Raw genomic sequence first — 15,658 nt, 5'->3', positions numbered from 1 at the left:
TTAACCTCCCACGATCCTTTTGGCTTTCCCGGAGATAGCAAGATTCCGCTTTGCGATCCGACTTCTTTTTCTCTATTCGCCATGGGAGACGAGTACCTCGGAGACGTCTTCGATTCTAATCGAAGCGCAATTACGATTAGATAGAAAAACGATCTGATGACACTGTCAGCGCGTCGGTTTCTCTCTCCCTCCCTCTCTCTCTAGCTCGCTCGCTCGTAAATAGCTCCTGCACGTGCGAGAAGATGTGCGACTTGACGCGCCGAAACGCGCCGTAATCAAGGTAGTCTCGGCGGAGGCGGGCCGATGCTCTTACGTGCTCGATGAAAATCTAAAAAAAAGTTTGTCGCAAGAAGAGCCGAGAAACGGAGACGCGTATCCGCATTAATCTCGACTCGCGAACTCGCGAGCGGCTCCCTTTGACCGTCGTCGTACCGCAGGACCCTGAAGAAGCCGCGATAAAGCGCATTAATTTATCGCGACCCTGCAGAGATCTTTTTCAAGGAGCATCGATCCGAGCAACGAGATTAGAAGCTCGAGCACGACGCTCGCCGTCGCGAACGCACATTTTTACCTCCCTCGAACCAGCATCGTCCTGAAAGAGAAGCGATCGTACCTCGATTGGCGTTTCAAAAGCCGTCTTTAGCGAGGCAAATTCGTAATCCCAAATTCGCCGACTTATCGAACCTTTCCAGATGTTCGCTCCATTGTCCGCCGAATCGTAGGAAAGTGCGAAAGGAATGGCTCGGCCGAGATTATCGAGAGAAATTTCGCAAGGACTCTCTATTCGGCGATCCGTTCGAACGGTCCACGAAAGAGAAAGAAGTAGTCTCTACGGCGCAGACGACTCAGAGACTACGCGCTGGGAACGAAATCAATGAGCTAACAAGCTTGCGAGTTAGCAGTTAGTTAATTAAGTCGGCGTTATTGGATCATGGAAGCCAAGCGCCCCTTCTCCCGAGTACGAGCCCCAGTCTTCTCCCCCTTTGCACTCCAGCGTGCGGCTCGTCGGTGCGGTCTTTGGGGGCGCTCTTTGGGGCCGCTGTTTATGGCGCTGTTTGGGGTGCTGTTTGGGGCGCTCGTCGGGACGTTCTTTAGGAAGCTCGTCGGGACGCCCTTTCGGATCTAACGCCAAGACCGACCGTGGTAGTCGACGTCGTCGTAGTCGAGCTCTACTGCGAGCACTGCGAGGCCGGACGCCGTAGGGCTTGCGCGACCTGCCAGACGTCTTAATTAGAGGTGAGTTGCCGAGCGCGAGTCGCGAGTCGGTTGAGAGACCACTCTCGCTTCCCCTCTTGCTGCTTTACCCTTAACCGCATTTCGCACCTTTCGCTACTTTTCTTCGTTCCAACGTTTCAACGTCTTTTCAACGTTTTCACCCGTCCTATCTTCCCCGCCGAAGCTCGGTCTCGATCGAGCAAAGCGCTGAAGCTATCGCGTCTTACTTCGAGCCGTCGATAATGTCACGTTTGAGGAATCTCCCTTTTGCCGTTCTCGTCGTCAACGACGAGAAGAAAGAGGAGAAGAAGAGGAAGAAGAAGAAGAAGAAGAGAAGGAGGAGGTGGAGGAGGAGGAGGAGGAAGAAGAAATACGACGAACCGGACGGAGGGAAAAGGATCGAATTGCCTTCTCTTCTTCGCGTTCCACGGTACTCGTCTTCGAGGTGCCGGAACACGTGTTCCGCAATATTTTGTGAGGATGCGTAGAAAAAGAGACGTGCGACGAGAGTGGTGAATCGAACGAAAAGGAAGAGAGGCCTGTACGCGCGATCGTTTCCCTCGACGCTCGCGGACAAGTGGATAACAAAAACGACCAACGACTAGTCCTCCGCTTTCGGCCACATCGTATTTCTCGATCGTTTCAGTGCCCCTCGCGCGAAAATTTTTCTCCGCTGAAAGAAGCGAGCGAGCTTCTTCTACGATAAAACAAAGTCGGACGTTCTAGCTGAAACGGAAGGTTCGGGCAAAAGTCGGGGAGGAGAAAGGAGAGGCAAAGAGAGATCGTACGGGGAAGTTAAATGTTGCATGAGCTTCGAGGAAGAAGAACCGAGCTGAGATTCCCGGTAGCGATTAAGCCCTCCGACGGAAATAACGTACGATCGGACCTGCGAGAAGGATTTTTCGATCTGCGGCGCGCGCGAGACAGAGAGAGAGAGAGAGAGAGAGAGAGAGAGAGAGAGAGAGAGAGCGCGCGTGAGAGAAAGACAGACAGAGAAAGAGAGAGAGAGAGAGAGAGAGAAAGAGAGAGAGAAAGCAACGCGTAACGCGCGAAAAGAGCGACACCTTCGCGTCCCGTGGAATTCCGAAGAGGCGAACGCGTTATCTGCCGAAAGGATCGATCTCCGGCCGTCTGTAAAAGGCGGACGACGCAAAGACAAGAAGATGGACAAGGTGGTGGCGACAAGAAACGTTCGACTCTCTCGTCACCGCCTTAAGGACGTATCGAACCTTTCTTTTTCCAGGTTCGCGTTACCGCACGCGCGCTCGCGCGCTCACTTATCGACGCGACCACGACGCCTCGGAACATTTGGTTTCCCTATCGCTAGACTCGTACCACTAGAAATCGACGTAGACGACGTAGACGATAACGTAGAGTCGTTCGTTCCCGAGAACGAGGAAGGAGTCGCTCGTCGCTGCTTTCCACCGACGTATCCCGGAGAAGGGAGCGTCGAACCCTTTTCAAGCGGTCGAAACTAAGCGGTCGAACTCGAACGGCACCAGCTCGCCCGAAAACGATTCCTCGTCTTCCTCCTCCTTCCTCCTACCGTTACACCTTCGTGGCTCGGCCACTTCTTCCCAAGGATTCGCGGGACTAACAACATTCCTTCTGCTTCACGAGATATCGACTTTCCCACAGTCGCCTAAGGAAATTGAGCGTCTTTCGACGACGAGGCATCCTTCTTTCGATTATCGTTATTTGGAAGAAAAATAAAAGAAGAAATTCGTAGGAGAAGTAAAAGGTCGGAGAACGTCTCCGTTTACCGCGAATTCTTGTAAATATTCCCCATCGCGTACCGTTCGCACCGATCGGGAGGAAGACCGAGAGAGAGAGAGAGAGAGAGAGAGAGAGAGGGAGAGAGACTGCTCCAAGTTTGAAAAAAGAAGCGAGAAAAGAGGGAAGTCAGCATCGTTAGCCAATTCATTTATTCGCGGTGGCTCGACGCTCGTCCAGCATAATCCGTCGATTTGTCGGCGCGGCGTGTCCCGTGTAATGCCGCTTCTTGCCGCTTGTAATCGAGGAGAGGGAAAGAGAGACATAGAGCGAGAGAACGAGCGAGAGGACGAGGCGAAGAAAAGACGCGTCGCGGTGACTATATGTGAACGACCGTAAGAAAAGCACGCTGATCGTGCGAGCGAGCGAGTCCGGCGACTCTCTCTCTCTCTCTCTCTCTCGCTCTCGCTCTCGCTCTCTCGCACAGTCGCTTTTACTAGTCGCTTTGTCCACCGTCGCGAGTTTATTGGTACGACAGGGCGCTAAATTATTGATGCTCGACTGCACGCCACGTCGGAAAGAAGAAGAAGAAGAAGAAGAAGAAGCAGCAGCAGCAGCAGCAGCAGGAGGAGGAGGAGGAGGGGGAGAGAGGAGAAAAGGTGGAGTCGAGGGAGGAAAGGACGACTCGGCCCGTGATTTCAGAAAAACTTTTTCGTGCTACTCGCCTCGAGTCGTCCCCTCTCTTCTTTTTCTCCTCTCTCATTTCCATCCTCATCCGACTTTTCTACCCGTCCCTCTCTCGCTCTGTCGCGCGCGTACGCATCCAAGAGGGGGACCAGAACTCGCGCTCTTTAAAAGGGTAAGAAGGTTGGAGAGAAGGTCGTCCAAGTACGCTTTGTGGGAAAGTTTCGCGCGCGAACCTAATGAGAGGTTTAAATGGATCAACGAGAAGTGGAGAGAAAAGCTTCGTTACTTCGTTACTCGTCGACTCGACGATCGATCTCGTACGTAGGAATCCGTCTCTCGAGGGTGACACCAACGTCGAAAGACATTGGCGAAATATCGTCGACTGGAAACTAGACTCGAGACTTTGAACGATGATCCGATTAGAGAGCTTTCGCGGAGAGAGCTTTTCGTGCCGGTGAAGCTTATCAACTGCGCGGTAAAGAATGGACGAAGGAACGTCGGAAGAAACGAGATAAAAGATTCTTCGGGCGAAGCGAAAAACGATAAAAAAGAAAATGACGCGGATAAAGGGGAAACAACGAATGAGACATCGCGAGAGAATAACGTAGGGAGATGATCCTTGATTAACGATTATTCGAGGAGGAGGAGGAGGAGGAGGAGGAGGAGGAGGAGGAGGAGGAGGAGAGGGAGAGCCAGCGTCGAACGATCGCTATTCTTTGTCATAAAGCGCGCATACGAGCTCTACCTAGGTATGCCGTGCGGATCCGTATACACGTTAAATAATCTTACATAATCCCCCAGATCCGATAAATGGGATATGTACCCACCTACGATGTTTCCGTAGCCCCACAAGTACCCCGCATGACCATCGTCGTCGTAGAACGTCTCGCGCGCGCGAGAGAGAAGGAGAGAGAGAGAGAGAGAGAGAGAGAGAGAGAGAGAACGAATTTAAACCTTACTCGACCGTCGACGTTCTCGACCGAACGACGAATGGCAAAAAATGCGATCCGCCGAACTCTAGTTATTTCGTTTCGGACATCATTACGTGATCGTTTTGTGATCGGCGTAACTAATATTTTTCGACGACGAAGAAACAACGAAGAAATCCTATTTTCCTCGTCTTCTGTTCGTCCTCCGACATCTCGGCTTCTCGAAGTTGTCGAAGTTTTCGGGAGGAAGGCAAGCTACTAATTAGCGATTACCTCTCGTTCACGCGGCTCTCGAGAATGAATATAATTAGCACTCGGCTTTGTGATGGAAGCGCAGCGAAAGCCGAGCCAGCTTCGTCGCAGTCGTCGTCGATGTGGCGGCGATGGCGACGGCAAAGTCTCTTAAAAATATTCCAAGTACGTTCGAAGAGTCATCCTCGAGGGCGGCCGATGCGACACGGTCCTCTACGCATCGGCGAATCATCGAGTGCCGTAGTACGTGCACTCTGAAAACCGCTTCGTCGTCGACTCCTTCGAGAATCGCGAGCTCTTTGCCAATACTTTACATATTTTTACGAAAGCAGATTATTATTTCCGATACGCGATCTGACCATCGGGCATCCGTATTAAACCATAGGACTCGTTTCAGGTCATAGATAAGAGAATCGAGACGATCGTCTTGCGATGGACGAATACGATTACGACAGAAGGGGAAGATCCGCCGGTGCCGGGAGACGCGCCGGCAAACCTCGCGACCCGGAAGAAGAGGACGATTTCGATATACGCGAGAAAAACATGGGTGGTCACACGGGTACTCTTCAACGATTGGACAGCATACAAGATCCGGAAAAGAGATATGCTCTCAAAGAAGTCATTGGTTCCGGAGTCTGCGGCGACGTTTACGAGGCGATCGACCAACAAGCCGGTAGGCAAACTCTCTCGTGCGTCCCGTCCGCCTTGAACAATGAATTTCTACTCATCGACGCGAACCCTTCTTGCAGGCAGCAAAAAAGTGGCGATCAAGATACAAAAGCTTACGCCGGAGACGCAGGCCTTGATCGTCGAAGAGTATAGGGTATTGCGAGATTTCGCGGGACATCCCAACCTACCAGACTTTTATGGAATTTATCGAAGGAGATCGGGAAAGAAGACGGAATACGATCAAATATGGTTCGTCATGGAGGTGAGTCGGTCCCGTACGATTTGCATCCTCGTAACTCGTTAAATTTCGTCGGAGTCGCGTCATTACCTATCGGCGATCTCGCGAGGAAATTCGGCCCGAGTCTCTCTAACGTCGTAATTTTCTCTCTCTCTCTCTCTCTCTCTCTCTCTCACCCTCTCTGCCGAGAGAAGGGGCATTCGGAGAGAGGTCGAGAGGTGAGGAGGAAAGGAGAGAAACGAGGCCAGAAGCGAGGGCTCGCCGCGTATATGGCCGTGCCTCGAGCAGAAGGCAATTTCAAGCATTTGAGACGGTCGAATACACGGATAATTTACGACACGCGTGGCCATTAAACAATCATTAAACTCGTTCGTGTACGCAGGTGAGGCCTGGCACGTCGCGGCCCTAATTTACGGGCGGACCTCCACGGCGAACCCAAAATATTATTACTTATCTCGGATAAAGCGACGATGCTCGACGTAAGAGCCGCGCGGCTCGTTGATCGATCGACGATATCCAAGCGCGAAACGAGTCTCGCGATCCTACAGCTAGACGATAGCCGAACAAAAACAAAATGTTCGATCGAATAAAGGGAAACGTTGCTCGCTAGTAGGAGGAGCGAGAGTAAGATGATTAAGGGTGGAAGATGGGTGGGAGAGGGATGAGGAACGAAAGAAAAAGATGCGCTTTGCGCGAACGACAACGTGGAAAGGATTTATCGCCGGTTGTATTTCATATCGTAGCGCGTTTTACGAAGCCCCTTGACCGCCCGAAGGATCGCGAACGAGCGCAACGAAGACGCGGCGAAACGCTCGATTAATCGTCGAAATCCCCGTCTCTTCGCCATTTTCCAAATCTTTTTCTTTTTCTTTTCCTTTTCTTTTTTTGAAATATCGGCCGGAGAGGATAAGAGACGAGAAAGATGGAACGATTAACGCGCGATAAAAAGAAAAACGTTGATCCCGAGTCTCCGGGTTCAGATTGCTTCCGCAATTACGAAGGTATTTCAATCGCGGCACTCTCGGGACCTTGGACTCGAATAGAGACACGATCTAAATGAACTACGAATTGCATCTTGCCGTTGTAATTTCTTCTTTAAGGGCATTAGATTAAGGACTCTCCGTGTACGTAGGCAGGTATATACACCTATCTACGTGTCTCGATTCTAAGAGTTTCTTCAATTCTTTTTCTAGCTCTGCGAAGGCGGATCCGTAATGGACTTGGTGAGAGGTCTCATCGCTTCGAACAAAAAGATGCGCGAGGAACACATAGCTTATATACTTAAGGAGGTAATCAAGGTGAGCCGAACAAAGTAAAGTAAAACGATATTTATCTGCGAACAGAGAGCGAACGATTCCTAACGTTCTTTTCGCAACTCGACGAACGTCTAGCGAAAGATATTAAGTCGATCGACCGCGTACCTTGGCGCATAAATCGCAAATAAGACGGCCGAGATAGCTCGCTAATTAAGCACCTCGCGAACGAAAGGCTCCCTGCCTTTCCATCCAGCGTCTACTATACTCGATCGCGAGAGAAGGTTGAATTCCTTCTGAATCTCTTACGGGGATCATCGGGTAAGACTATCGAGACCATCGTGACTTCTCTTCCTTCCCCACTCTCCGCTTTCAAGGGTTTCTCGAGCTACCGACTAAAAGCTTATTGAAAAAAAAGAAAGAAAAAAAAACAGGACGACGAGCAAATAAGGAATAGAAAGGTAAAAGGATGGATGCATGAGAGTAGTACCTCGTAGATCTTAGAACGCGCGTTCGAAGCTATCATTTGGCGGTAACGGCCGATAGAGAGCAAGATCCGAGGGCAAGGATTTACAATGACACGATCCTATGAGGTATAATTAGCAGCGGCGGGAGAACGTTCGTACGAACGAACGGCCCTTAAAGTCATACTTTGCGCAGGAAGCGCGAGGAAAAAAATGAAAAGCTTGGAAAAACGTAAGGTCGCAGGATACACGGACGACTGGCACGCCACAGGTAAACGCCCATTTCCGTTTCGAATCGTTTTACGCGCTATGTGTGGTCCTTGTCTTACCTCTCGATCGTTTCCTCCTTTTAACGAAGCCGAGTAACCTAAGTATTTATGTTAGTACGTACGTACATGCTCCGTGTCCGCTACGCGTCGAAGCGTCCTTCCGTCAACTCGGAAGCAACGAAAGCGGTATTTGGGAGGTCTCTCTCTCTCTCTCTCTCTCTCTCTCTCTCCTTCTCCCTTCACCCTTTCACATCGCGAATACGCGCGTTCCATCGCGGCACGGTAGCGATTCGAGCAGGCTCGCTCGTACGGTAAATCAGACCACGCTGACGTTTAATGCCGGCAAATTACACGCGAAACAAATGGCCGCGAAAGCGTACCGCGGTGCTCCGCTCGCTTCCCCCGATTCGCTTTGAGCGAAAAGAAATGCTCCTCCGTCGTGGCGAACGAGCACAGAGACGGAATGCCTTAGCTCATCTTATTTATTTATATCTCTTATTTCCCTCTGGTCGTTGTCATGCCCGAATATTCCTTTTCTCGATAAATCCAAAATTTTGCGATGGGAGGTTGAAAGAAAAAGAGGCACGCTCTTGAAGGAACTTTCTACGACGTAAGAGACGGTTTAGAGCGCGCACGGTTTAGCCGATGAGTCGGGTATTAATGATTTCATGCGCATGCCAACTCGCAAGTTCTCTCTCTCTCTCTCTCTCTCTCTCTCTCTCTCTCTTTCAACTTGGCATCGCTTGTTACGCAGCCAGAGACGGCAGGCCGCAAATTATAGATCGTTCAATTTGCAGTAAATCTATAAAGAGGATTCTCGAGAGGCGCCAAAGATGCCGCGTACCAAAAGCACCATCCTCTCCTCCGCGTCCTTCTTCTCCATCTTATCCACCGCTACTCGCAATCGGTAAAACTTGAGCGTTTTTCAGGCGTTGATACATCTACACGAAAACAACGTCATTCACCGAGACGTCCGCGGCAGCAACATACTTTTGACGAAGGAGGGCGAAATCAGACTGGTGGATTTCGGTCTTTCGAGGATGATAAAGGGCGAGCTTGGTAAGAGAAATAGTTGTATAGGCTCGCCGAATTGGATGGCGCCTGAAGTGGTGACCAGTAAGGCCGGTGGCTCCGATAGCGGATACGGAAGTCGTGCGGACGTCTGGGCGATCGGCATAACGGCGATTGAATTGGCAGACGGCAGACCACCCTTTCAAGATATGCATCCTACTCGCGCGCTCTTTCAGATCGTCAGAAATCCACCGCCGACGCTCTACAGACAGTCGAATTGGTCGCAAAATTTTAACGACTTTATTTCCGAGTACGTAATGTTTCCTTTCTTCCGTTTATCCGACTCTCATTCGGATCTCTCTTACGTGCTTTGCTCGATGAGAACGTGCTTTCTCGCAGATGTCTAGAAAAGAATCCCGACAACAGACCGTTCATGGCCGAAATCATCGAACATCCTTTCCTGGCGGAACTACCGGAAAACGATTATTTGGTAAAGTCTCGTTCTTCGGAAACTTACAACGATTATCTGTACGACGATTAAAATTACGCTCCGTTTTGATCGCAAACAGCTGACCCAAGAAATCAAGGCACTGGCTATGGACGTTTTGGAGAAGGGTAAAGCGGGTAGGCAGCCAGAAGCGATCGTACGAAAAAATTTGTTAAAGGTAAGATGTGCAAAAATTTTAAAAAAAAAAAAAACAGAAAGAAAAAACGATTACGCACGCTCTCGCTTTCTCCGGTCAGACTCATCAAACCAACCCACCGGAAGCGATGTTCACGGAGGATCTCGCGGCTCTCGAAGTTTTGACGGAGGATGCGATCTTGGACGAGTTGCAGGATAGACTACAGCAGGGCCACTTTCACACGTTCGTCGGGGACGTTCTTCTGATACTAAATCCCAACGAGAGATACGACATTTACGGAGCTCAGGTAAGGAATTCGTGGGATCGCGAACGCACGCGTAAACTAACGAGCATCGATATCTCCCAGGATCATACAAAGTATCAGTGCAAATCGCGCTCCGACAATGCACCTCACGTTTACTCCGTCGCGGATAGCGCTTATCAAGACGTTCTTCACAACGAGGAACCTCAACACATTTTGTTCGCCGGCGAGAGTAACTCGGGTAAAACGACCAACATGCTGCATGCCATCGAACATCTCATGTTCCTCGGAAAGGCGAGTACACGTGTCTCTCTCTCTCTCTCTCTCTCTCTCTCTTGAAGTAGCAACGATCGTTACCAAGTTTCTCATCTTTATTCTCAGAGCTTGCAAGACACCGGAGCTAGACTAATGAAAGCTTTGAAGGTGATTCACGTATTCAGCAACGCCGCGACGCCTCTTAATCCAAACTCGACGAGATGCGTGCTACAGACGCAAACGACCTATGGCTCCTCCGGGAAAGCGTCCGGAGCAATATTTTGGCTCTATCAATTGGAAAAGTGGCGCGTTTCGACGCGCGACAGGTTCGTTTCACTTTAACCGCTTTGACGAATCCCGACGGCTCGTTCGGACGTAAAAAAATATTTCTACTTTCCAATAATTCTACTTACGAGTAAGAATCTTTTCCATCGGAAGACCCTATAAGCTTATAAGCCTGCTCAACCAACTGCCCCTGTTACCCACGACCGTGCCAACTTTCAAGGTAGAAAGGGTTGCTACTTTACAGGCTTCGTAGCCGTCGAGATACCGTTCGATTCGCAAAGGTCTCTATATACGCGTATAAAACTGCAGCTCTCACGAATAAATTAACTTGCAGGAATCAATCGAACTTTCATATATTTTATTACTTATACGATGGCCTCGACGCGGCTGGAAAATTAAGACAATACTATCTTCCAACCGGAAGGAGAATGCGATATCTTCGAATCAGCGAGAAGGGCAACGAACGAAAACGATCGTTTAAAGTCAGAAACGATCCCGACGGAAACGTAACTAGATTCGGAGTTATGAAAGAGAATCTAAAGATCATGGAGATGGAGGAATACTGCGAGACGATGTGGAAAATATTAGCGGCCATCTTGTTGCTCGGGGAAATCAGATTCGTCGAAGATAGCAACGGCGAGGCCGAGATGGACAGCAACGAAACGGCAAACAGAGGTAACGAGACGACGCCGACCACTTCGCGATAATAGTTTGTTTTTCTTCATCTCACAACATCTCTCTTCGCTCCCACTTGGAAATTTCAGTCGCGGAATTGCTCGAGGTGGATGCAAAAAAGTTTTCTTGGGCTTTGATCAACTATTGCCTGATCAGAAAAGGAGCGGCCGTTCGCAAAAAGCATTCGTGCGAGGAGGCAAAAGAGGCAAGAGACGTCTTGGCGAATACGATTTATCAACGACTCGTGGATTGGCTCATCAACACGATGAACCACAAATTCACGGTGACTCGTACTCTTTTGTAAGACGCACTCGAATTACTTACCCGCCTTTAAAATCTCGATCTCTCTTTCGTTCTCGCGCGTTCGCTCATGCCTCGTTACGTTTTCAGCGGTGACAAGTATTCCATAAGCGTGCTCGATCTATTTGGTTTCGAGTGTTTCGCGGTGAACCGCATCGAACAATTGTTCGTGAATACCACCAACGAACAGATGCAATGCCATTACAATCAACGAATATTCGCTTGGGAAATGGTGAGAAAGATTTTAGTTCGCGGTCTAATATTCAGAGCGCTTCGTCTTATCCTTAACTTTGCAGCAAGAGCAAGAGGAAGAGGACATAACGGTACAAAAATTGCATTTCTACGACAACAAGGACGCGATCGATCGACTGATGGGAAAGGACAATGGATTGTTTCACATTATAGACGAAGCGTCGAGGCAACTGCAGGACGTTCAATACATATTCGGAAAGATAAAAGAACGAATACAAGGCATACATGTCAAACAGATAAGCTCGCACGAATTTACCATAGCTCATTACACCGGGAAAATCGTATACGACGCGAGCGAGATCTCTGAAAAGAATCGCGACTTTGTCCCACCGGAGATGATCGAAACTCTGAGACAGTCCTCTCTCGAGACCGTCAAGGATATGTTCACGAACAAACTAACGAAAGCTGGTAATCTTACGATAGTGGTGGACGATCCGAAAACGGAGGAGAAGAAAACGCCGAAGAGTAAATGGGGAGTTATTATGCAAGAAACTACGAAACTCAGGGTAAGAAAATCGAAGTTGAAGATATCGATTCGAAAATCGATCGTTAACGAGACGCTTCCTTTTTGTCCTTTCTATTCGTCGCTAGAAATACAACACTGCTTCGAAGGGACAATATTCGCAAACTCGCAAGATGAGAACCTGCGCGGCGACGTTTCGATCCACCAGTCTCGAAATTTTGAAGAGCCTTCTGGTGGGCGGCGGAAGCGGCGGTATACACTTCGTCAGATGCATTCGTGCCGATCTCGAGGGTACACCACAAGGCTTCTATCGCGACGTGGTCAGGCAACAAATCAGAGCACTGGCCGTATTGGACACCGCCAAGGCCAGACAACGAGGCTACCCATACAGAATAACCTTTCAGGAATTCCTTCGAAGGTTCTCCCTTCGTTCTATCCTTTTTTCTATATCCAGTAAAGACTTAGTAGATACAGATACGAAATGACCGATAACAATTGACATTTCTCGCAGATACAAATTTTTGGCCTTTGACTTTGACGAGAACGTAGAGATAACGAAGGACAATTGTCGACTGCTTTTAGTAAGATTGAAGATGGAAGGATGGATCATCGGGAAAACTAAAGTATTTCTAAAGTATTACAACGAGGAATATTTATCGCGATTGTACGAAACCCAAGTGAAAAAGATCGTCAAGGTACAATGCATGATGAGAGCGTTCTTGGCGCGCAAGAACATCGCGAACAAAGTGGTCAACCTGAAGAAACAAGTTGGTAGGTAAAGGGGACGTCGAAAGTAAGGACGATATTTCTCGCGCGATTCTAACGGGTATCGTTTTAGTGAAGCAAGCGTCGATAAGGAAGAAGGAGCCGTCGATAGACATGACGCAAGAGGAAGCTGCGCTGATGATACAGAAAGGTAAGGGGAAGGGAGAAAAATCGATTTGTCGAATCGAAAATCTGACGAACCTGCAACAGCGTACAGGGGCCATGCTGTGAGGAAGGAAATGGCTCCGTTGATGAAGGGAGAGATGGATCAGGAGACGAAGGACTTCATCAAATTCTACAGCAGCAAATGGAGGTCGAAGAGCATATTCCAAGTCCTCCTACGCTACCGTGCAGCCCGCTTTCAAGACCTCGTGCAATTTTCGCAACAAGTGAGTCGTGCTCTCGGCGACGACTAGTCTCGAAAAAAAAGGCAACAAAAAAGAAAACGATATATCTATACCTTTCTCGAATCTCTATCCTTTCTAGGTACACCTGTTCAATCAAGCGACAGCGGGGACGCTAGAAGCGACGAATGAACGCATACCCTTAGATAAAATCGACCCGGGCATTAAAGCATCCGCATACTTAGGCCAGATGAAACCACCCCAAGTTCACAAGCTACCCTTCGACATTTATCACGAAATGCCATACTTCGATACGAGTTATATGAAGAATCCCTCGGGGAAAAAGAAGAGCGCAGGGTGAGTCTACAGTAAAGCATTCTCTGCTTTCCACCCCAGTCCTAATCCCGAGCATGCAAAAACTATCGTGTCAGGGGCTTCGATAGACAACTGTTACGTACGAAGTCGATTAAAAGAAAATATGGAGGAAGACTTAGATTCGATTAGATCTGAAAGAGAGAGAGAGAGAGAGAGAGAGAGCTCCTGCATCGCGAACGTTTTTGCGATCGGCGAACGACACGCTCCACCTTTCGTTCTTTACGCTTGCCTTTTACGCCCGTAGCCCTGTGTTTGTCTGTGTCTTGTCCTAGTCTCTTCTCTGATCTTTGTCGCACGTACATCTCTCCTTCGTTGTATGACGTATGTCTCTATCGAAGATAAGTGTCGTCTAAGCACTCGGTGAGCTTTGACGTCAATTGAGAAATACGTTCTGCAGATCCATGTCGACCTCGGTGTCTGACGACGAGCACGAGCCCTGGGACGCGCCATTAAGGAGACAAACGGTGCCTTGGCCCAACAGCGACGGTCGTACCAGAGGTGCCTATCGCTTTTCGTTCCATCTCCCGGCCGCGCGATAAAAAGCTCGGATCACTCGTCGCTTCGTCCTCTTTCCACGAAGCACCTTCGAGCACGAAGCGCAACTACTTTCACTTCGTTCACGCTCTGATTCTTCCCGAAGAAAGGAATATTACAGTAAAAGCAGCCAAGCGCTAAACAAAATTAAGTCAACCATTGAGTAAGCTTCTCTTCGCCAAACTCGAAAAGACCTCGTTTTAATTCGTATTATCGGACTCGCCGTATTTATCGGACTTAGCCAATATACGGAGAAGTAACGTTGGAACAAATAGGCAGCAACCGTTTTCACCAGAACCGTTCTCCTTCCGTTTCTCGATAAACTCGATCGATCGCGCTCTCTCCATCTCGCGTTGGCGCGCACGAGCAGCCAAGCGTCGCAGATACGCGAACGCTCATCCTCCCTTTGCCAGAACGACCTAAGACGAAACTTTGAATTGAAACGATAAGGGAGGCCGGTCGCGCGATCCGATCTTCTTCCGATCGATCGATCTCTTAGAAGGACCTCGGAGGCCCTTTTAAAAGCAAGGAATAGAACGAAACGATCTTCGTGCGAAGAAATAATAAAAAGAGGAAAGAGTAAATAGCGGTCGTCGGACTGACTCGCTCGAGGGGAACTCATTCTCGATCCGATCTCTCTGCATTTTTCAGACGTCGAGGTTCAAACGACGAACTCGCCACATCGCGTGGCGCAACAACGCCCGTCGGGCAGCGAGGGACAGAGTTTGATCAACACTCCGTTTTCCAGAGACCCGAATGTCCCGGTCCGATGTCCACCGGAAGATTCGACCCGGGCCAAAGTCGGCAACGCCGGATACCAACAAGCCGCGATCGACCGTAGTCCCGCACGATCTTTTAACGCTCATAATCCTCGCTCGGTAAGTTCCATATCGATTCCACCTCGCGTTAAACAATTCTATTACTATCTCAGCGTTGAATATACCGTAATTAGAATAATTACGAGAACATCGGCTCGATACGCTCTAAGAAGAATGCACCCCCACCTCCTATCCCGTTCGGCCAAGCGTCACCAGTCCCGCCGAGTCGCAGTTACGATCCTCGCAACACCGAGGGTCGAGCTAGGAATAATTTGGACAGCGGAAACGATTGGGAGTTCGAAGACAAAGTTAATCGAAATACCAGCGCCGTCGCAGGCAATCGGTTCGTTCGTAACTTGCTAATTGTCCGTCGACTCGATATCGTCGACTGCGATTTTATCTATTCATTTTTCAGCGTAAATCCGATACACGAGCTGCAAATGCTCGGCCGTAAGCAGAATAACAACAACGACGGCGGCGGCGGCGGCGACGGCGAGGATCAACCACCGTTCAATTTTCAGGTAAACGAAAAGGAAAGATAGCACGAGTTACTTATAGGTAATAGAAATATTCATCGATACGATCGACGATTCGTACAGGCGATGTTAAGAAAAACTCCGCATCAACGTGCCTCGATGAAACGCACCGCCGTCTATGACAGCTATGCTCCTTCGCCCTCTCCGTACGGACGTCCTTTCAGTCGCGAGGATCAATACGAGTCCAACGTCGTTTACAGAAGCAGCGGAAGCCGGAGAGACTCCTCCGAGTGGAGTCCCAACGAAATGATCAGAATGTCGGAAAAGTATGGTAGGGAAGGTGCCTGGTCTGCTGCCGGAGATCGCAACGACGCCGGCGACGTCTCCGAGAGCGTCACCACCGAATTGGCTCCTGGAATCGTCGTCGAAGGCTACGTTTCCGAGCTCTAAATTTGCGTGACGGAGAGAGAGAGAGAGAGAGAGAGAGAGAGAGAAAGAGAGGAGATAAAGAGGAGAGAGAGAGAGAGAGAG

At 49.4% G+C, this 15,658-nt stretch overlaps 1 protein-coding gene across 6 annotated transcripts; it reads left to right on the top strand.

Annotated features, from left to right (window-relative positions):
* The first annotated feature begins 896 nt into the window (after positions 1 to 896).
* On the top strand, positions 897 to 15,627 carry LOC122630254 (neither inactivation nor afterpotential protein C). Of its 6 annotated transcripts, none has more exons than XR_006327439.1 (24): positions 902 to 1,236; positions 5,194 to 5,469; positions 5,546 to 5,727; positions 6,897 to 7,001; positions 8,619 to 9,010; positions 9,100 to 9,190; positions 9,270 to 9,365; positions 9,445 to 9,630; positions 9,691 to 9,879; positions 9,967 to 10,166; positions 10,460 to 10,800; positions 10,890 to 11,100; positions 11,191 to 11,332; positions 11,397 to 11,858; positions 11,944 to 12,233; positions 12,327 to 12,586; positions 12,654 to 12,731; positions 12,791 to 12,969; positions 13,067 to 13,281; positions 13,697 to 13,797; positions 14,582 to 14,711; positions 14,786 to 14,994; positions 15,067 to 15,172; positions 15,251 to 15,290. XR_006327439.1 is itself a non-coding variant. In XM_043814566.1 (24 exons), exons 2-24 carry the CDS (start codon positions 5,229 to 5,231, stop codon positions 15,575 to 15,577), a joined length of 4,830 nt encoding a protein of 1,609 aa, XP_043670501.1. In that variant the 5' UTR covers positions 913 to 1,236; positions 5,194 to 5,228; the 3' UTR covers positions 15,578 to 15,627. The 6 variants fall into 6 exon arrangements, 5 of the variants coding, with proteins under 5 accessions (XP_043670505.1, XP_043670504.1, XP_043670503.1 ...); XM_043814566.1 differs by having other exon boundaries at positions 913 to 1,236; positions 14,485 to 14,711; positions 15,251 to 15,627; XM_043814567.1 differs by lacking the exon at positions 902 to 1,236 and adding an exon at positions 4,572 to 4,794 and having other exon boundaries at positions 14,485 to 14,711; positions 15,251 to 15,627.
* Positions 15,628 to 15,658: the final 31 nt, after the last annotated feature.

Source organism: Vespula pensylvanica, chromosome 6 (genome assembly GCF_014466175.1).
Source record: "Vespula pensylvanica isolate Volc-1 chromosome 6, ASM1446617v1, whole genome shotgun sequence".
Lineage (NCBI taxonomy): Eukaryota > Metazoa > Arthropoda > Insecta > Hymenoptera > Vespidae > Vespula > Vespula pensylvanica.
The sequence above is the reverse complement of the archived record's forward strand: the minus strand, read 5'-3'. Positions and strand labels throughout refer to the sequence as shown.